At 37.4% G+C, this 21372-nt stretch overlaps 2 protein-coding genes across 13 annotated transcripts in view; one reads left to right on the forward strand and one right to left on the reverse strand.

Annotated features, from left to right (window-relative positions):
- The window catches only part of AK5 (adenylate kinase 5), a 225566-nt gene extending 217543 nt beyond the window's left edge, over positions 1-8023 (forward strand). For all 3 annotated transcript variants that reach the window (XM_019644035.1, XM_019644036.1, XM_019644037.1), the window contains one exon: positions 3635-8023. In XM_019644035.1, the coding sequence (XP_019499580.1) occupies positions 3635-3703 (69 nt within the window). In that variant the 3' untranslated portion in view covers positions 3704-8023. The remainder of the gene's footprint in view (positions 1-3634) is intronic.
- A 1267-nt stretch (positions 8024-9290) lies between these two features.
- ZZZ3 (zinc finger ZZ-type containing 3) overlaps positions 9291-21372 on the reverse strand; it is a 101662-nt gene continuing 89580 nt past the window's right edge. For 5 of the 10 annotated variants that reach the window (XM_019644025.1, XM_019644028.1, XM_019644029.1 and 2 more), the window contains 7 exons: positions 20981-21052; positions 19888-19989; positions 18923-19018; positions 16776-16928; positions 13631-13765; positions 10871-10971; positions 9291-10572 (listed from right to left, as the gene is read on the reverse strand). In XM_019644025.1, the coding sequence (XP_019499570.1) occupies positions 10428-10572; positions 10871-10971; positions 13631-13765; positions 16776-16928; positions 18923-19018; positions 19888-19989; positions 20981-21052 (804 nt within the window). In that variant the 3' untranslated portion in view covers positions 9291-10427. The remainder of the gene's footprint in view (positions 10573-10870; positions 10972-13630; positions 13766-16775; positions 16929-18922; positions 19019-19887; positions 19990-20980; positions 21053-21372) is intronic. The other 5 variants (XM_019644032.1, XM_019644030.1, XM_019644033.1 and 2 more) reach the window with 2 other exon arrangements.

Consider the following 21372-nt stretch of genomic DNA (forward strand, 5'->3'; position numbering starts at 1 on the left):
TGTACCTGTGTTTGATTATATCAACCCATTTCTTAAAAACCCTTCCGTGACTTCCCATTATTCTCATGTAATAGAGTATACAAGCCTCTTTATAAGTCAACTGTCTACCATTCCAACTTCCCTCTTGCCACTCCCACCAACTTCAACCATCCAGCCGTTTTGAACTGGTGGACGTAGTATAATGGAGTCAACAAGCACAAAGGCTTTGGAGTCAGAGATCTGGGTTTGAACGAGGTTTCTGCCACTTACTTAGCTGTATGACCTTGGGAAACTTAATTCATCTTCCATAGCCTAGTTTCATCATCTGTGAAATGGGGGTAACAACACCTATCTTCTAAGCCGTTGTTAGAATTACCTGATTGTTTTAGAAGGACTTCTGGGGGAGGGAACGGGGGATGGAGGAGCATAATGGAACAAGGGAGCAAGTGAGGGGTGAGGAGGAGAGGGCGTGAGCGAGAGTAGGAGCTAGAAAGAGAGGGGGTGATGGAGGGAGGGTACCCAGTGAGCAAAGCAGGGACGGAGAGATAGAGAGCAGGAGGGAAGAGGAAGGTAGCTAGCAAGCAAGGGCAGCAGTGAAGCGAGGGTGGAAGGGATTTAAAACAATGAAAAACATAAGCAAAAAGCACTTATGCTTCAGTCAATAGTGGTAAAGTTCATTATTTTAAATAATGAGGACTTGCTTCAGAAAGCTTCCATGCCCTCCCAAGAATGTGTAAGGTGCTCTTTTATCTATAGCTCCTATGTTTACCTCCTAAAAGTGTAAATTGCTGTTAATTCTTTTGTCTCTGCCCTTGAGCTGTGAGCGCTAAGAGCAGGACTGTTAGGTTTTATTCAATTTGGTCTCTCCAGCACATAATACATTTTTTGCACTCAGAAAATGTTGGTTGAAAGAAAAAGGAAGGTGAGGGAAAGTAACACAGGCAAAGTGCTGTGAGGGCCACAGACACACAGGGGCGAAGTCCTTGTCCCCTCAGGACAGCCTCTAGCCAGGGACACAAACAAGGTGCAGATGGCAGCCTCTGACTCTCCTGTAAGGATTCCGTGTGACACATTTATGGGGGGAGGGAGACTTAGATATTTTGAAGTTTTAATTTTTTCCTTATTGTGAGATACTCGTGTACATACAGGAATGCATGTAATATGTAAAGAATAATCAATGAATGCTGTGTAATCACGACAAAAGTAAAAAACTAGAGAACCGCAGAAGCTCCGCCACATCTCTCCTGAGCACAGCTTTTCTCTCCTCAGGAAGTAACCGCCATCCTGATTTTTATAATCATTTCCTGGCCTTTCTTACGTATGGGTCCCTAACCAATATAACTTAGCTTTGCTTGTTTTTAAATTTTATATAAATTGAATCACGCAATACGCATTTCTTTTGAGACTTCTTTCCCTCAACTTTGTGTGATTAATCCATGTTGTTGAATGTAGCTGTGGTTTGGGGTTCTTTGGGGTTTTTTCCCCCCCATTATGAGAGCATTCATTATATAACTATGCCACAGTTTATCCATCTACTGCCAATAGGACTTCTGAGATTTTTCTAGTTTGGGGCTATTACAAACAGTGATTCTGTAAACATTGTTGTATCTATTTTCCGGGATATTTAAATGTTTTGTTTTGTTTGAGAAGTCATTCCACCTCTGGAATTAGTGAACTCCCTAGTGTTGTGAAATTGAAACATTTGCCCAAAGAAAGACGAGTTGAAAAAAAATCATTTCTCTCAAAATGTAGTCCAAGATGGCCCACATTAAAATTATCTGGAGGGCCGGCCAAGTGGCGCGATGGTTAAGAGCTGGCTTGGGACGCCAGAGGACCCTGGTTCGGATCCCACATGAGGGCCAGTGACACTGCCCTCCACAGCTAAGATGCTGAACAACAGCTCAACCTGGAGCTGGGCTGCCGTCAGTCGCCAGCAACGCGGTAGGCTGCAGCCCCTGCTGCAGTGGGTTGCCATGCGCTACCGTGTGTGGCCAGCAGCCAGCTGGAGTGCCTTGAGCGGCGTCCAGAATCTGGCGACTGATCTGCCTCGCCCGGGAAGAGCAAAATGATGGTGCCAACTTGGGCCAGTGAAGCAACGTCCTCCACAACTAGACTGAAGAACAAAAGGACAGCAACTTGTCTGTTCCCATCCCCCAATTCCCCAATAAAAATCTTTAAAAAAAAATCATCCGGAGAATTTAAATATGCAGATGAAAAGGCTCAGCCCAAACCTACCAAATGAGAACCTCTGGAGATGAAGCTTGAAAAAGCTGCATTTTGGCAAGCTCGCTATCTCCTCCTCCCTTCTCATGAGTCTTATGTGGATCACCAAGTCTCATTTCTGCAGATGGTCCATGTGTGGTGGGACAAAGCTAAGTGGTTGGCACAATGGTAGGAAACCTTGAGAGAAAAAGGGGTAGTAGTGCTTCCATGCCCAGGAAATCAGCTCCCTCCCTCCCTACTTCCTCTATTGTCCTTGCCCTGGTACCTCCATCTCCAAGGTCTCCAAGCGACTCTACCCTTAGCACACCTACAAGTGGAGGTCCCAGCTTTTGCTTTCTTCTCCACAGCCCTCTCCTCATCCTCCAACCTCTGTCCTGGTCCTACCCTGCTTCAAATGCTCCAATACTCAGAAGTCTCATTTTAACTAGTTCCAGTCTTTCCATGACGCTTGGCAATACTTTACCTCAGCAGGGCACCTAGTTTTTCTTGTAAGCAGACTTTATTTTTTGAGAGCAGTTTTAGGTTCAAAGCAAAATTGAGCAGAGGTGTTCTATACCCAACCCCAAAAATGCACAACCTCCTCCACTATCAACATCCCATACAAAAGTAGTGCATGTTACAATTGATGAAGCCTACATCAACACATTATCACCAGAAGTCTAGGTTCTGTGGTCCTGACAAATATATGACATGTATCCACCATTAGCACTATACAGAGTCGTTTCACTACCATAAAAATTCTGTTCCACCTATTCATTCCTCTCTCGCCACAGCCTGATCTTTCTACTGTCTCCAGTTTTTACCTTTTTCAAAATGTCACATAGTATGTAGCCTTTTCAGATTGGCTTCTTTTAGTTAATATGCATCTAAGATGGCTCCATATCTTTCCATGGCTTGATAGCTCACTTCTCTTGAGCGCTAAATAATATTCCATTATCTCGATGTTCATCCACCTAACGAAGGACATCTTGGTTGTTTCCTAGTTTTGGCAATTACGAATAAAGCTGTTATAAACATCCGTTTGCAGGTTTTGGTGTGGATGTTTTCAACTCCTTTGAGTAAATACCAGGGAGAAATTGCCAGATCATATAGTAAGATGTTTAATTTTGTAAGAAACTCCCAAACTGCCTTAAAAAGTGGCTTCACCATTTGGCATCCCCATCAGGGAAGAATGTGACTTCCTGTGGCTCCACACCCTCACCAGCATTTGGTGGTGTCAGTATTCTGGATTTTGGCCATTCTAATACGTGTGTAGTATCTCATTGTTGTTTTAAGCACCTAGTTTTTGAACTACTCCTCTTCATTTTTTTCTGAGTGGAGTCCTGTGTTTTAAAATTTTGTATAGCAAAATTTTATTGTTTCTTTCAAATTCATAATATATTTACAAACATTTCTTAAGTCTAACTTTCTCTTTTTCTCCTTTTACATTTAGGTAAACGCAGAGGGGACACCAGAGGAAGTTTTTCTTCAACTCTGCACAGCTATTGACTCTATTTTCTGAAGGCCTAATGCATGTATGTTGAGAGTCGAGACAGAGAAAAATATGAAAAGGTTCCTACCTTAACACAGTATGTTTCAGATTCAACTTTGTGTGTCCCCCTCAAATCCTGACATTACTGTTCGTTTCCCAGCCTGACCTGTCTGAGCGGTGTCTGGAAATCATGCATGGTGTATTTGGTATTCTCCAACCTTTTCGTCTTAATTCAGACAGCTGTCTGTACTCAGCACGCACCCTATTCCATCAGTAGGTTACATCTCAGAGCTAAGTTAGCGGGTGGGCAGCAGTGCAGTGCCAGTCTGTGTCAGCTGTGCCCTCAGGACTTGCTCGAGTCTGATCGTTCGGTCTACTCTCATCAGATAGGGAGTTAGCATCCCTAACTCGCCATCACATCTTCCTTCCTCTCCCGAAGATCTGTATGCTGCTGCCTGATGAAAGCCCTTAATATGGGGGTCAGGCCTGGACATCTTCCTCTGGTGACGGTCTCTTTGTTCGCTCAAGTCTTACCCACTAGTAGCTCAGAGCCAGAGAGATTAGGTTGACAATGCCAACTACTGATAAGAAATCTGATTAAATTTGACCAATTTGATAAGGAAAAATGTGAAATTGTAGAGCTTTGCCAAGACAGCAAAACCCAGATAGTTACCAATAACATTTCTCTATTCATTTTTATGAAACTGGCTACTTTGGAATACTATCACAATGGCTAAGAGAACAAATTGGGCGAAAATTGACTAACCTCGTCTCTTCTGTACCTGGTGGTGTATATTTTGGCAATTTTACATTAACACCAATGACCACATGTAATGACCAAATGTAATTTAAAAGCATGAGGTGATTTATTATTGCATCCACTGGACTAATGTCAACTTACAGTTTTGACTTTAAATGATCACCAACTTACTTAATATTGTTGCCAAGCAAATAAAAAAAATACACTAACAGCAACAAAACTGATGTGGACTTGGGAGGGGCATGTCAGTGCACAATGTTTAACAGATCCCAATGCTGTATTTGTTTCATATGAGCCCTTTCCAGGGCTTTGCAGTCCTTATACCCAAATGTAAAATTGTTTCTTCGCATCAAACCAGTGAAGTTTGGGTTCTCTTTTGTGCTATCAGTTGCCAAAACCAGAGCTTCTTATGTGTTCTTCTGGAATAACTGCATCTTCTTCCATTCAGTCACTACAATGGACCATCATTTGTTTGCATGATTTTTTTTTTTCTTCAATGGCAGTGCAGTTAAGAATCCATTTCTGAGACAAAATTGTATTTTTGAAGTCATTTTTTTTTCTTGAAATGGCTATGTACAAATAAAGTAAATGGAACACAGGATAACTCTTTTTCTATTTATTTGTAACTCACATCATTCTGGAAAGCATTTGAAGCCTTATTCCAAACAGAATTCGAAGCAAACACAGTTAATAGTTGAGATTTACGATATGCTCATATGGTTTTAATTTTGGCCTTAGATCAGTTTCAAGCTATTACAGAGAAAACCCTCAGTGTAGTCATGATACATGGTAATTTTCGCATTTCCTTATTAGCCATTCTTAAACAGAAATGTCAGTGTTTGCTAAGAAAGAAATTAAATTTCCTTGGTTACAATTACGCCTCTATTAACAAAAAGGGGCATGCTCCTACAACTCACACGGTTGTCAAATACTTTATTACTACCCCAAGTTGTCACACACTTTATAGGGGAGCAGAAGGAGTATTTGAGCAAATTAGAAAAAAAAGTTACAGGATGAAAATGATCAGTTGTGCCAGAAAACATAAAACGACTTTACACACATACCACGTATTGGCAAACACCCGTCTATCCCCACCAGCTCTGACAGCGCGGGTGAGGGAAATGTGACAGCAGGGCAGCAAACTGTAGTTGCCTGCCCTCTTGAAAGGAATCAGCCGGGGTAAGTGGCTTTGTCCCTAAAGAGTTCTAGAGATGCAAATCAAGTCTTCTACAGAATGGCTAAAACACACTTTACTGATTTGAATGGCAGGAAATGATACCACTTTAAAGTCATAGGATTTTAAAGCAGAAAGGGACCTTAGAGGTCTCTGCTCAGCAGAAGACCCTGTGTGTATGTAGAAGACATCAAAACATGATCCAAACTGCTTTACAATGGTCTACATTCAAGGCCTCACCTATCTGGCCCTGTTCCCTCTCACCCCATCAACCACCACTCTCCTTGTGCCCATCTGGCTCAAGCCACACTGGCCTCTTCATGTTGCCTCAAGCCAGCTCTTGACCGCATCAGGGCCTGTTGTTGCTATGCCCCCACCTCTTCCTCCAGGTGACCCGCAGGCCTAATTCCCTCACTCCATTCAGGTCTTTGTTTGTATTTACCCTGGTCATTGAGGCGTTCGATTATTCCATCGAAAATGACAGAATGGGCCCCATTCTTCCACCATTTTTCTTCAAGCATTATTTTTCTGCACAGCACTTACCTCTGCCTAAAACTCCATGTCTCTTATTTACTTGTTTATTGCCACTCTTCTGCATTAGACTACAAGCTCCAAGGGCAAGGCTTTGTATCCTCATTCCCACACTGAGCCGTTATTGAAAGCTGACATTTAAATCCTCCAAACCTTAGTTTCCTCCTCTATAGTGGGGGTCATGACAGTCACCTCACAGAGGTGTCGTGAGGACTGAACAAGTTAAAACATGGAAATCAGCTACTAGATCCCAATGCTCAATAAAAGGGGGTTCTCTGACAAAATTTACCAAGTGCCTCACTTCCACAATTGGGACTGGAACCCAGGATCTCCACTCTAGTGCCCTTTCCATGAGTCTAAAAATACCGCTGAGAATCAAGATACAAGGCCTAACTGGGGTCCCAGAGAGAAACACAACCTTCTCAGCCACCCACAGTTGAGCCACGTCCTCCAGATAAGATAGGATACAGTTCCTCAGTCCCTTCAGGGCCCTCCCTGTAAAGGATATCTCCTAAGGCAAGCCCTCTGTGGCTCCCACAGACACACTCAGACATCGGTGGTGTCTTACCTTCCTAGAGAAAAGATGTAACTCACCAAAATATTCGTCATACTACTGAAAAATATTTATTGAGATTCTAATAAGAATCAGGCCCTAGGGATACAGGCAGACATGGATGGTCTCTGTCTCTATGGAGCTAAATGTGACACCACTCTCAAAAATCCACTTAATCAGCTATATGAACTGTGGAAAAAAAAAGAAGTAACGTTTTAGTTTTTTTCTGGGATCATTAAACAGAAGCACATTTATCATCCAGGTAAGAAATAAAAACAAACACTTTGCAGGCTAAAAAGGACTACGCCTCCATAAACTTGTAGAAAAACCTACTTGTTATCTGGAGACTTCCGATCCCATCCACCGCACCTAGCATCGGCTTTCAAACTTCGTTATCCACAGTAAAAACTACAGTTTATATAGCATGCCACATTATATTTATAACTAAAAAAGACATTTCACAAAACATTTATCCTTACTACATGTGATGTACTATTTTCTGTTTCTTTTTTTTCCCTTAATGTTCCTCACACCACAGTAAACTGTTACGTTCCACAATTTAATTTCAACAAAGGGAAAGGGGAGAAGAATGGACAAGGCATACTATTAGGTGAAGTGAGAGGCACCAAACGCATGTGGAAACAAAGTCTACCTGAGGCAGGAGACAAGCCTTAGTCCCAACTTTGCCTACAGCCTCATAACCACGTTTGCTGTCAAATGAGAATATGTACATGATATGCGTGTTTCCCTACTTCATCATGGCAGACCATTTCAGTGCTTTTCCCCCAGCCACAGACCTGCTTCTCTGTTCTGTGCTATAAACCTGGATGTGTACTCAGGTTTGTACTCTAGGAACACTACACCAGAAAAAAAACAAACCAGAAAATCAACCCCCACACACCTCCACCTCCACAACCTCAGTGATGCCTGACACAAAGGGAAACGGGGTCGAGAGGCAGACACCGGCCCTGTCCAGGTTAAAATGCAGGCACCTCCACTTTACTAACTGTATATGATTTGGGGCAAGTTATTTAACCTCTCTGGTTAGATTTCCTCGTATGAAAACAGGATAATACATGAACCTGCCTCATAAGGCTGTGAGAATTAAATCAATTACTATGTGCTTGCTTGGCACATAGTAAGCACTATAGATATCAGTGTTTGCTATTATTATTACTGCACATCACACAAATCAAAAACTCCTCTGCTTAAACCTGAAAGCAGTGGTTTTAGGTGCCATTAAAAGTTCCTTCAGTTCTTAATCAAATAATTTGAGCACATTATTTCAGGAAATACTACCTCTGACCTCCTGACTACTACTTAACAAGCAATGCTTTTTAAAAAGTAGGTCTATGTTGTCTCTCATAGCCAATAACTCTTTGTAGGAGATGGGGGGGCCACCTTGCATATGACAGCCCTGCCCATTCCCGCAGTCATCAAATTAAAACAATGATGACAACACATTACCACTATTACTCCCCTTTAGGGCCTTTTAAAGGTATGAGGACTATTTGCTTGGAGCTGAAAAAATGCAAAATAAACACATCTTTTTTTGCTCAAGCAGAAAATAATCCTCTTGGCCACTCAAAAGTCTCAAAATATTTGCCCTTGAAAAATACGTTTAAGTAGATTTGTCTATTCTGTTTACATAATGACTGTATCATTTATAGCCCTCTTCCAAAGCATAATTCATACTTTATGGGATTTTTGAATGGATCAAAATGGTTCTCCAAAACTAACAGGTATTATTTCTATACAAACACAGAAGTTACAGAAGTTACCATCAAGTGCTACTGTCTTGCTAACTACAAGTTGAAGGTAATCTTCTGGTATATTCACTTAACGTCTAGTATCAAAATGCCCAGAATTCTAATGATTACTCTCTTCTTCCCCCAACTAATAATTCCAGGGTGAGAAGTTAAGCTCAAGTTTATTTCCTTTTCTTTCTGATGCAATATATTTTTATCAACATCACCAGTAATCTTTAATTAATATATTATGTTAAAATTCTCATATTTCTATATTTTAAGTTATATTACTTTTCTCAATTAAAAATATTCAGGGTATGATTTTAGTGCCCTACATTGGATTAAAGAGGACAAGTAAATAATATTCCCTTGATTTAAAATCAGAAAAAAAGCAGGTGACTCTAAAAATTGGGTCGGTATAATACTTAATCAATCTTAATACATTTTTATTCTTTTCCAATAGTCAATAATAATTTCCAGGGAATATGGTGATTTTCAAAAACCACCTATTTAAATTAAATACATGAGAGGTTTATCTTCATTAAAAAGAATGAGTAAAATTTTCAACCTAAGTTTAGTTTTCACATTTGGACATATATGTCTTGTTCTTTAACCTGGTATGTGTTCTGTTTTGTAACCCGGTTTAATTTAGCATTTCAGCACAATACTGAATGAAAACATTACCATCTTTTACAGAATTTCTCAAGTTCACCCTCTTTTCCAAAATATAGTCCTTATTCTTTTTAAAGGACAGATAGATAAAGCAAATCCTTTTAAAAATTTTGAGTTTTAACACTAGTAAAAAAAAAAACTTCAAAACCTACCCAAAGGAAGTCACAACAAGCATTCTATAATATAAACAGACAGTATCCACATAGTTTATTTCTCACAGTTCTCCTGACAAATGAGTATTATTCAAGAACATACTGTATACACAGATAAGAAGAAACATACAAAATGTTTTAAATGATGCACAACAAAATCCAGCAGTATAAAAGAATGCATGTGAACTCTTGCTCACTGCGCAGACTAAATTTAATCACTTGTTTAAATAGTAATAAAAATACAATCTTTTATGGATCTTGTGCAGACTACAAAAGAGGGAAATTATTACCATATATATATGATTTTTATATTAGGCAGTTTTCTTTGATGAGTTGCACAGACAACTCCAAATACAGAGGCAGAAGGCTGTGTATTTTAAAGGAATTAATGTTGTGAATTAGAGACTTTACACAGTTACTACCACTGGCACTTTTCACCATAGTTTGTACACATCACATGATCATCTTATATAACATTACATTTAAAAAATATATCTGAGTGACAATTTTATAACATTCACACACCATGAGCTGGTTAAGGAAGCAATGCCACCGTTGCCTCCTGTAGTGCTTTGTGTTGGTAACAAGGACAGTTCATTGTGGTTAAAAGAAATTAGACATCAATATGGTTAAGCAGCTCCAATTTACTAAAGGCCACCAGTGGCCACCACTGGGACAGTGAGTTCCTTTAAAGTGTATATTCTAGAAGCAAACACCATCATTGGTTAAAACTTTGTCTAAAGAAGTCAGTTTCTGTGCTGAAAACTATTTTCACAAAACTGAAAGCTACTAAACGGTTTTAATATAAATACTTTGTCTTCTCATTATCATATTTATGACCAAGTTCTTTGAAACCTTTGGAATTTACTCTCTCTTGAATGTGTGCTCTCGTTGCCGTCTCACCGATCACCACCTACAAGACTGGAAGGTGGTGGTGAGAAATTCCCCCAGGAAACCCTTTGCTCACCAGGAATGTGCAGCTGCTGTACAGTGATCTAAGCCACAACAGTGCAGAGCTGGACTTGACGAGAACACTCAGGAAGCTGTCATGCTATGAGTGTCATTTCAGGGAAAGCAGAGAATCTTTCCAAACTGTGCACATCACTCACAATGGTACCATTGCTATGTGTTGAAGAGGACTAGTATACGATGCTCTCTTCCATGTCATCTGTTTGCTGGAAAGTAGTTTGGGTCAAGGTAATTATAACTGGTGCCCTGGGACACACAGTAGTCTCTGTCTAAAAACGTCTCTGACCTATAAACAGGTTCTAATTGGTGATCTTCCTTGTGAATATCTGTTTCACGTAGGCTGCAAAGAGAAAACACACAAAAACACTTTATTACATGGCCGGCACTGGATGCACTTTGGCCTAGATATTACAAAACTTCCTCACAGCTCGACCTGTTTAAATCCATTAATCTATCAAAATCTCTAATGGAAAGTTACTCAAGACATACGATGATTAAGGAAAATTCCTTCACTGCCTAGAACAACAAAATTTAATCCACTAAACGTGATTTTCTAAGTAGTTTGGAAATCAAATCCACTAGTGGCTGAGTTCTTTACTTGTCAAAATTTAAAATCTACAATGAAAAAAAACACTTACCAGTCTGAACAAGAATCACAAAAATCCAAAGACATTTCTGGAGGACAATCCTGGCAATGCCACCGAACCCCCTGGATAGGTTCTATGCCACAGTTATCACACTATAAAAGAGAGAAAAAGGGTGAAGCTATATTGTTCCAAAACCTTTTTATTCCTGCTGGAAAACACATGATGTGCGTAGATACCCCTCCCCTTTCTCCCCCTGCACTACACAGTGGTCTAACACAAAAATGATTCTAAGTTAGGTACAGTTTCTAGCAAGCTAGCTGAAATTCCATGCATTCAAGATCAAGCTACATGTAGATGAGAGGGACATATTAAGAAATAACGTTATTATGTTTTATTTTTAAAAATTTTAAGACAATCATCTACAAACTTGGGCATTTGATTATTAGTAACTATTTATTGGGTTGTCAGAAAAGTCATGATGTATTTTTTTCTATGTTTTTCATTGCAAAAATGCGTCATGACTTTTCCGACAACCCAATACTTGAAAGGTACCTCACACCAGTGTACAATGACTGTGATTGAGAGCCAATGACTTAATACCATAGTTAAAACTATCCAAATATGTTACAAAACTATTTAACAGGTTATTGTACTCACATGAACCCAGGTGAACACAAAATCCTCTCTGAACTTTTACCTTACTGAATTACTCTCCAAAGCCTGAAGCCTCTTAATAACCTTTGCCCATCATGAAGAAAAGGCAGCTCTAGCTTTTTCTCAGTGTGGTGGATTGTGGTAGCCCTCAGTGTATTCTGTGCAATTTTGGAAATCAAAGCAAACCTCATTTCTGGTTTCTTTGATCACCAGGCCAACTAGAGTGGCTGACTGGCCAACAAGCCACAGCTGGGTCTTGCAGCAAAACGATGAGAAGTAAAGAGAGCTTCCTCTTGAAAGGCCAGAGCTGTCAGGAAAATCTCTACTAGAAAAGCAGGGTCACTTAATGATCAAGAGGGAAAACCATTTAATATAGTCAGCCTAATGCCCATGCCAGAAGACCAGAGGTATAAGAATTTTGTTTTAAATTTGAATTTATCAGTCACAGCACACATCTGTATTTTTATGTATACCACTACCAGCAAATCTATAGTTCATGGCCTCATTATTACTACCTCCAATCCCATCAAATACAGTCAATTCTAATGCCTAAAGGGTTCTCAAATCTGTCAATCTCTATTTCCACAGCCAAATTCAGGACATTCTCATATTTTCTGTAAATTATCAATCGAATTTCTAACCCAGTCTCCCTGCTTCCAGCTTGCTTTCTTCCTATCCATTCTCCATACTAAGGCCAGAATCATCTTTTTCTCCTTTCCTTAATTTTTTCAACTACGTAAATAACATACATGAATACATTATTGTTTTTAAAAATTTAGCAACATAGTAGTCAGAAATTAAGTTACCCACTACCTTCCTAAAGGTTACCAATACTAACAGTTTAAGAATGATCTTTCCAAAATGCAAATTTCATGTTATTCTCTGCTTAAAACCCCCAATCTTTTAGGATAGTTTAAACTTCTTAACAAGATTTCCAAGGCACCTCAATAGCCTCTCACTACTCTCCAGGAAGCACTCTAGTAGTAGTCAACTATTTTACTTACTTAACGTCTCTAATTCCTTATGACGTAAAAACAAAATAAGGGCAAGAACTGAGTCTGTCTTGTTTACCTCTGAATCCCTAGCACTTAGTAAGTGCCTGAGCAAAATTTCAAGATTTTGTGGAATGAATAAATATATTTCTATTATACTAGCCTCTCAAAAAATAGTAGAGATAATTGAATCCGCAAGGGGAAAAAAATTTTCTTTTTTTTATTTTATTTTATTTTTTTTAGCTGAGCCATCCTGCCCCCTGTGGGCAGCTCAGTGGCAGCTCAGCTCGGGCTGGGAATCGAACCGCTGTTGCTCAGAGTTTAAAATTTTCTGATCCATGAACAACAGCAACAAAAAGAGAAATGTAGCTCCATAGATCAATGGATAAAGAAAATGTCACACACACACACACACACACACACACACACACACACACACTGGAGCATTATTCAGCCATAAAACAGAAGGAAATCCTGCCATTTTGGACAACATGGATGAACCTAGAGGACATTGTGTAAATTGAAATAAGCCTGACACAGAAAGACAAATGCTATATGATCTCACTTATCGACAGAATCTAAAAAAGTAAAACTCAGACAAGCAGAGAGTAGAATGGTGGGTGCCAGGGGCTGGAGGATAGGAGAAGTTGGGAGATGTTGGTCAAAGGATACAAACGTTCAATTATAAGATACCTAAGTTCTGGAGATCTAATGTACAGCACGGTGATTATAGTTAACAATTTCCAAGCATGCAAAACTTGAAATTTGCTTAAAGTATACTTTAAGTATTCTCACCACACACACAAAAAACAGTAACTATGTGAGGTGATTTTTTGACACCTTAAATATATAAAATTTTTATTTGTCATTTATATCACAGTAAAGCTAGGAGATAAAAACAGATACAGATAGACAAAAATTTCTCATCTCCTATTTTATCTCAAAGTATAAGATACCTGTATGTTTGTCTTCTCTCTACGAAGTCATAAACCTCTTGACATCGATAATTGTGGCACGCTACTTTGTATAAATGCACAGGACAAGAGGTAAACATACTTTCACCTGGATGCTTGGAAGCTGTGGAGTTTAAAGCTCCAAAATCACCTTAAATATCCCTTATCACCCTTCAAAAACAAAATCAATAGTAAGATCAAGCAGAATTTACCTTGAAGCCCACGTGCTGTACAAATCCACTTTCAGCTTGCATTTGCTGAAGCTTTTGCTTCTTCAATTTTTTAAACTGTAATAGTTCCTTATATTCAGGTAAATTCCTATACATGATAGGAATACTTTCTTCATCCTATAGAAAAGAAGAAACCACAAAACAAAACATTTAATTTGATAATTAAAATTAAGTGAGATAGAATATTTTGGTATCAACAAGATATTGTTCACTTTTAAGCTACCTCACATTATAAGGCTCACAGAAAATTAGTGCTGCTATTAGCAGCATTTCAGACTGATACTTTTGGAGGGCTTCTTAATGCAATAGTAATGCTGAATTGTAGTAGGCTACCTCATAATGAAAGTACCAGGGGAACCACCACGACTCCACTACTGCAGACTCACCCCGTCCTGACGTGTTCATGGCTACTGGAGAAACTCCTTACAATCTACTTCTCCCTGATCTGCAAGAAGCTCCCCTTCTCCAATCTCACAGATTTTTATGCTTCCTCAGGTAAATACGGCATTTTCTTAACAACAAGCAAACCAATCTGCTTTGTTTTCTGCTCTGTACTCCTAATGATCAAGGGAATACATTCCCTTCTTACTCAAGGGGATGAAATAAGTTAGTTACAAAGATGATTATTTAGAATAGAATCTAAAAGAAATGAATAACAAAAACTATATAAATGTATGAAGTTGAAGCTGACAGATGAAACACTAGCTGCTTTCTATTCTTCCAATTTATTTGTGCTCTGTCGCCCAGAATCCATTTCTTTCCTTTGCTACCTCATGACTGATCCCATGGTGACTAATTTCCATAACGCTCCTAAAAGCATCCCCAATTCACTGACCCTTAGTTCTACCAATTCCTAATCCTGGACAACACAACCCTTGCCCCTTCCACCCCTCCTCCTCTCCATGTTAGGTATTATTAACTACTATGTTTATTTTACATCAAAGAAACTGACACTTTATAACAAATTATAACATTTGCCCAAAGTTACATATAGTAAATTAGTTACAAAGTCCAATGATTTGAACCCAGATTTGTCTTCTTTAACTACTTAGACTCAGCAGCCTAAAGCCCAAATCAAAGAGTTATCCTTAATTTTTCACTGTCTTATAGCTAATCCAACAAATTCTGTCACTACTTAATATAATACTTCCTCATATCTCTCTCAGATAACTCCTCTACAGTAGCGTTTCCCTCCTCCTCTACCCCCACCCTTACTTCAAATCTCCTAATGGCTTCCTGACTGTCTATAGCATCTGCTCCAAAGTCCTTAGTTGGAGAAAAGATTCTTTACAATCTCACATTTCACCTATCTATCTCCCACTATCTTTCATTCATTTCAAATTCTTATCAACTAAAGATACTAAATAACAGCTACTGCCTTCCTATGTCACCACTGAGAAAGACAACATAGATAATCTAACAAACGCACAACACAAATATGATGTGAACTAAATAATTAAATATAATAAAAAATTGAAATGAAATTTACTAAATTCCAATATTTTAAGCAATACAGAGCACAAACTCTGCTAAACTTTTTAATTTACATTTTAAGTCTAAAGATATTATTAAATTTGGCCAACAAGACTAAGATTAAGAAAAGTTAAATTATCTCTCACAGTGCAGCCACTGTGGAAAACAGGATGGTGTTTCCTCAAAAATTAAACACAGAATTTCCATATGATCTATCAATTCCACTTCTGGGTACATAACCTAAAGAAACGAAAGCAGGGACTTGAATATTTATATACTCATGTTTATAGCAGCATTCACAATAGCCCAAAGGTGGAAGCAACCCAAGTGTCCACTGACAGATGAATGGATAAACAAAATGTGGTGTGTATATACAATGGAATATTATTCGGCCTTAGAAAGGAAGGAGATTATGGCACATCACAAAATGGAAGAACCTTGGAGATATTATGCTAAGTGATATAAGCCAATCACAGAAGGACAAAAACTGTGATTTCATCTCTATGACATGCCTAGAATAGTCAAATTCATAGAGACATAAAGTAGAATGGCAGTTGTCAGGGGCTGGAAGGAGGAAACGGGGAGATGTTGTTTAATGGATTTTAGTTTTGCAAGCTGGCTGTGAAGAGTTCTGAAGAGCAAACCTTCTATCTGTGAAATTGCCTAGTTTATAAATTAAATTTTATCATAGGTATGTATGTACAGAAAAAACATAGTGTATATACAGAGTTTGGTACTATCTGTGGTTTCAGGCTTCCACTGAAGGTCTTGGAATGCATCCTTCATATATTTACTTTATAGAATATTCTATCAAATAAATGAAGAAATGAAAGAATATCACTATTTTATAACATTTAATGAATTAATGGGCCTACGCAATAATCAATGGCTGCTATGAAGAGAGAGGACCAGACTGATGAAAAGTACACATGAAATAGTCCTGTCCACCCTAACAAACAAGCAAATCTGAATCTGATCAATTATCTAGACCTATTATCAATTTACAGGAAATTCAGGCAACAGAGAAACAGATTAAATGACACCAAAGAGATGCAAACAATAAAATCCACACAATGGTAAATTCTATAAGACAAATGACCCAGTTTTTCAACAGCAACAACAACAAAAAAAATGTGAGGGGTAAAAGGAGAGAGAGGGGGAAGGAGGGAGGGGAGGGAAGGAAAGTACGAAGGGAGGAAGCAAGGAGGAAATCTATTTCAATTTAGGACTGGGGAAATGTGAGCTGACTGCGTATTTGATTACACAAAGAATTACCTTTTATAAATATGATAATGATATTGTGTAATGTCTGGGACTTGCTCCAAAGTAATCTGTGACACAGTTGGGCTGGGTAGGAAGCATAGATGAAAACAAGACTGCCACATATTGATAACTGTTGAAATTGGGTGTTGGGTACATGTGAGTTTATTATACTATTCTCTCTATTTTTATGTATGTTTGAAAATTTCTTTATAAAAGTTTTTTTAAACACATTATAAAAAAACCAATAAATTTGAATTGTTACTATAAAGAAATGAAACCAACATTCTCTGAAGAACAGGAATAATTAGAAAATCCCAGTGCTCTCATTCTGCACCCTAATCCGTATAATACATAGATAAGTATACATATATAGAATAAATAGATAACTTACTGATGCCTCCTCAATAGCAGTGTTCATGTGACTATGAAAACAAGATCGGTCATCATCTTCATCCATATACACTGGTGGTTCGTGGGAAGTCATGAAAGTGGAAGGTTTAAAGAGATGCTTATTAAGGGGGTGCTGGCGTCTGCTTGTTGAAGACTAAGTGAGAAAACAAATTTTCAGTTGGAACAGTGGAAAAACATTGAAAGAATCAAGAAGATAAAAATATAAATGTTATTTCCTGCAAGTATATCTATTAGAAGTCACTCTAATGTGGCTGTTTTTTCTGTTATCTGGATTTTTAAAGCACAACTAGCCTTTAAAAAAAAAAAAATATATATATATATATATATATATATATATATATATATATAACCCCAATAATGGTACGATGGACCATATGCTCATTATCTAGCTTCTATTTGTTATCAACAACATTTATCATCTCTTGGCATTCAAACACTGAACTGCTATTATAGTCATCTTATAGAAGATCTGGGGGAGATGAAGTAGCCTAAGCCAGATATAAAGCTATCGAGTAAAAGAAAAATTTCCACAACATGAGGAATGTTTGAAAATAGTACCTACCAACGATTGATGCTTACTCTATGGCAATGTCATTTAATCCTCCCAACATTCCTATAAAGTAGTTATTATCACCTTTAATTTAAAGATGAAGAACAGGAGGTATGGGGAAGGTAAGTTTCTTGTTTGGGGTGTTGCAGTGAGGTAGTGGTAGGCCCAGTATTATGAACCGGGCCTGTGCGGGGCCAAAGCCCTCACTCTCGGCCTCTATGCAGACTGCCTCTCTGTGTCCACAGCACAGCCAGAAAGAACAACCTCAGGTACTTGGAGAGCCAGCGTTTCATCTGTTTCAAAATTCAAACTCTAAACAGGGCAAGGAATCATTGTGTCTATGGCTGGCTAGATCTCTACAGTCAAAATGTCTGTTAACTTAAAATTCAGTGCACAGGAAGGAAGGAAAACATTTATGCATCTTCAGTGTTCCTTTTGTCATCATCATCTACTCTTAGCTTTGAAAATATAAGGTACACAACACATCTAAAGTTAACATAGAAACTAACCATAAAAATCAGAGCTGTTAAGTTGAACAATGATTATCAAGATTCTAACACTCTAAAGTTATAGGATGAACTCTACATACCTAGTATAGGTAATGCTATATTTGTGGGAAAACAAAGTCCAAAATATTTAAAACAACTGACAAATTAAAACAATCTTCCAAAGCTTGGTAAAAAGAATAAAAACAAAACTTGTAAAACATGGAATTTACAGGCAGTATTCTTAATGTAAAATTATATAAAATAGTTAGCTTGAGTGAGGAAGGGTAACAGCATGAAGATATACTCTTAGCTTCTCTTTATGTGAAGGATAGCAGAGGTGGAGAAGTACCAGGATGATTTACTAAGGAAATGAAAGAAGGCCAATTATGTGCTTTAATTTTTTTGCAATTAAAGCAAAAAACTGACTACAATTTGATGCAGTGTTCTCTGTAGGAAAGGGACAGGCAGAGAGGAGTGGAAATGATTTGGTATCAGAATCAGAGGATCAGTGGTTCCCGGACTTACTAGCTATGTGACTAGACAATTTACTCAACATATCTTAAGGCCTGGTTTTCTCATCTATAAAGTAGTTGCAGAACAGTACCTGGCCCAGAGCATTCAAAAGTAAGAATAAGTGAAGGTGATAATATTACTTACACTTCTAGAATTATAGTGAGGATTAAATAAAATACCTTAACAAACATTTCTATTCTTGGATTTATGTAGCATATCTAAAAAAGACACTAATTATTTTTATTAAAGGGTGAAACATCCTAAAAGCTTAAATATCACAAAGGACTTTCTTATATATATTCAATCTAAAATCTTTATAGTATAATAGTACTCTGTCACATAAACTAACCCACTCCTAAGAAAATAAACAAAGATCTTTAATGAAAGCCCATGGATTTTCACTGAGTGGCAATAATTGAATGCTACCCTGTCTTTACACCCAATATGACAAAGTGCTCAGAGCTGAATTTTAAAAATAAAATAATTTGGTTCTGATAAACATATTACAATTTCACACACCAACTCTGACTTTGATGAGTTTAATCTAACACCTGTTTTCATCTATTTTCTTTTTACCTTTTTGGAATATATATATAAATTTGGTGTTCTGCCTGGGACTGGAATGCCAGCTTTCGTTAGTTTTATGAAGTACTTCTGCACTCGGCTGGCAACCTAAGGAAACATGACAAGCCTTTTAACACAATCTCAAGACATGCAATACCTGAATACTTTCTTTACTGCACCATTTTGAGATTTATTCATCTAAGTGTATAAGTTTTCCATTAGAGTATAAGTCTCTTGAAAGCAGGTAAGAAAGGTCCTGAGGGACTGTCAAATTCAGGATTCACTGCTAAATATTCTACAGTTATTCATTCTATCTCACCCAGTCATGTATGCCTTTTCTACTAACCATTGCCACAAGCATACAACCAGGACAGTTTTTAAAAATTAAAATGTATGTGTATCTAAAAGGAATGCTAACAATTTAAAATTTAGCATAAATCTAGACATAATTTTAAACTGCCACTAAAGACACACTTTAAATTCTAGACAAAGAATTCATTAATAAAATTGTTTGATTCCAAAGCTAAATACATATTTTCAACTTATGAGTCCTCATACTTGTAACATAAAACACATCTACTAATATCGACGGAAACGTGAAGGAGAAAACTGCTAGATTTTTGTTGTTGTTGTTGTTTAGAGACAACCAAGGAATACTGACTAAGGCAATGTCACAAATGTATTAGCACAATCTAATCAAAAAGTACATAACTGGTGCACTCATCAAACATTCAAGAGACACTAAGTCCATTACATTTTTATTTTTTTTAGTATTTAGCAATAATCCAAAGCAAAATTATTTCAAGTTGTCTCTGAAATCAACACAAAGATATACAATGCTAACTTTAAAAACCTACATACGATAGCACTCTGTAGCTAAAAATGATGCTACATGTCTGCTGATGTCAGTTGCATTATTCTTCATTAAAAAAACTATCAAAAACATACCAACAATACGGGGCCATCTCCTCAATTACCTGTTTTGCTGTCCTATTGCCAAGTTCATCTGCTATCTTCTGCCAGCGTCGAGATTCTACTTCTTCAGGGGGGTATTTCAGGAGTAGCTGTTCAAGCTTTTTCTAAGCCAGACGAAGGTCAAATTTAAGAAAGTTTAATACTGAGTTTCTAAATATGTTCACATTTCATTCTAAACTATAATACTGCCCCTCTAACTTTGGGGGTTAGGTACTAAAAATCCTCATGGTAGGAAAAATTTCTAGTAAGCAACTTAAAAGACTTCACAGGAAAAAATGAGATTAGAGAATAAGCCTATAGAAGACCTTATAAAGATTTTCTATTCGCTTCAGTAAAAAGCACAAAAAAATTTAATTATTTTAATGTTAAATATTTTATACATCTTGATGATTTTCACTGACTTGCTAGACTATATTTAGTCTTGCCTCTATTTTTTTGACAAAAACATATAAATTCATTTGGATTTAGACAGAATACTAAAAGAGACTTTTCCCTCCTATGTGTGGCCCTCCATTCAGATATTTAATTTTAATATTCTAACCTGTTTCCTAAATTGTCCTACAAGTCCTAAAGATGCAGAATAATCTGCATGATTAAAATAAAGATTAAGCTTTTAATAAACTCACTACAGTTGTGGGGTTAATCCTCCTATGAGACAGAGATGTAATCAAATCTTATCCACAAACAATCCTAGCTGCATGCCAAAATGTGACAGAACGTTCTGATCTGACTCCGTCAGCTTTCCTCCACACAAAAACAAGAATCAGCTTGGAGGCAAGTTATATTTGGCCCCAAGCTTTTCTCTCTCCCCAAACTGCATTAAAAAAAGCTTTATTCCATCCATTTTACTACCTTTTTCAATCCTCCTCCCAAAACCCAGGTTCCTTCTTTAAAAATCATCCCCAAACAGGATTTCATATAGTCTCAAAACCCCAAATTCTTGAAGTGTGCAAAAATGTATTCAGAAATAAATTTAAATATTTTAAATTCATTCTTAAGAGGGATTATATACCAAAATATACTTTACTTATAATAAGGACTCTAATGTTAACTTTTTAACTTTTTTTACCTATACAATGAAGAAATATCTATTACCTGTTCTTCAACAGTCCACAATTGGTTAAATGTTTCTGGTTTGGTGTCATCACACAGACGTCCTCTTATCATCTGCATATAAAACAAGGTTTTTGTCAAAGAGAAAATGACAAAGACTACCCCCTTTGATATAGCCAAATAACACACAAGTGGTAGAATTTTTTATTAATTTCAAAATATTTTAGTAAATTTATTTTTTAAATGTGTATATTTTGTTTTATTGTTTACAAAATGTTTTCACATTCCTTTGTTTCATTTGGTTTTATACTCCTAGCAATCTTGTGATACAGATGACAGCAACTTCATTTTAAAGAAAAGGAAAGGCTCTCAAGGAAATGTTCCTTTTCCGTTCTAAACCCACATGTCTGATGAGGGTCATCTAACAGTGGCAA

The sequence above is a fragment of the Hipposideros armiger genome, unplaced genomic scaffold (assembly GCF_001890085.2).
Source record: "Hipposideros armiger isolate ML-2016 unplaced genomic scaffold, ASM189008v1 scaffold_84, whole genome shotgun sequence".
In the NCBI taxonomy this organism is placed as follows: domain Eukaryota; kingdom Metazoa; phylum Chordata; class Mammalia; order Chiroptera; family Hipposideridae; genus Hipposideros; species Hipposideros armiger.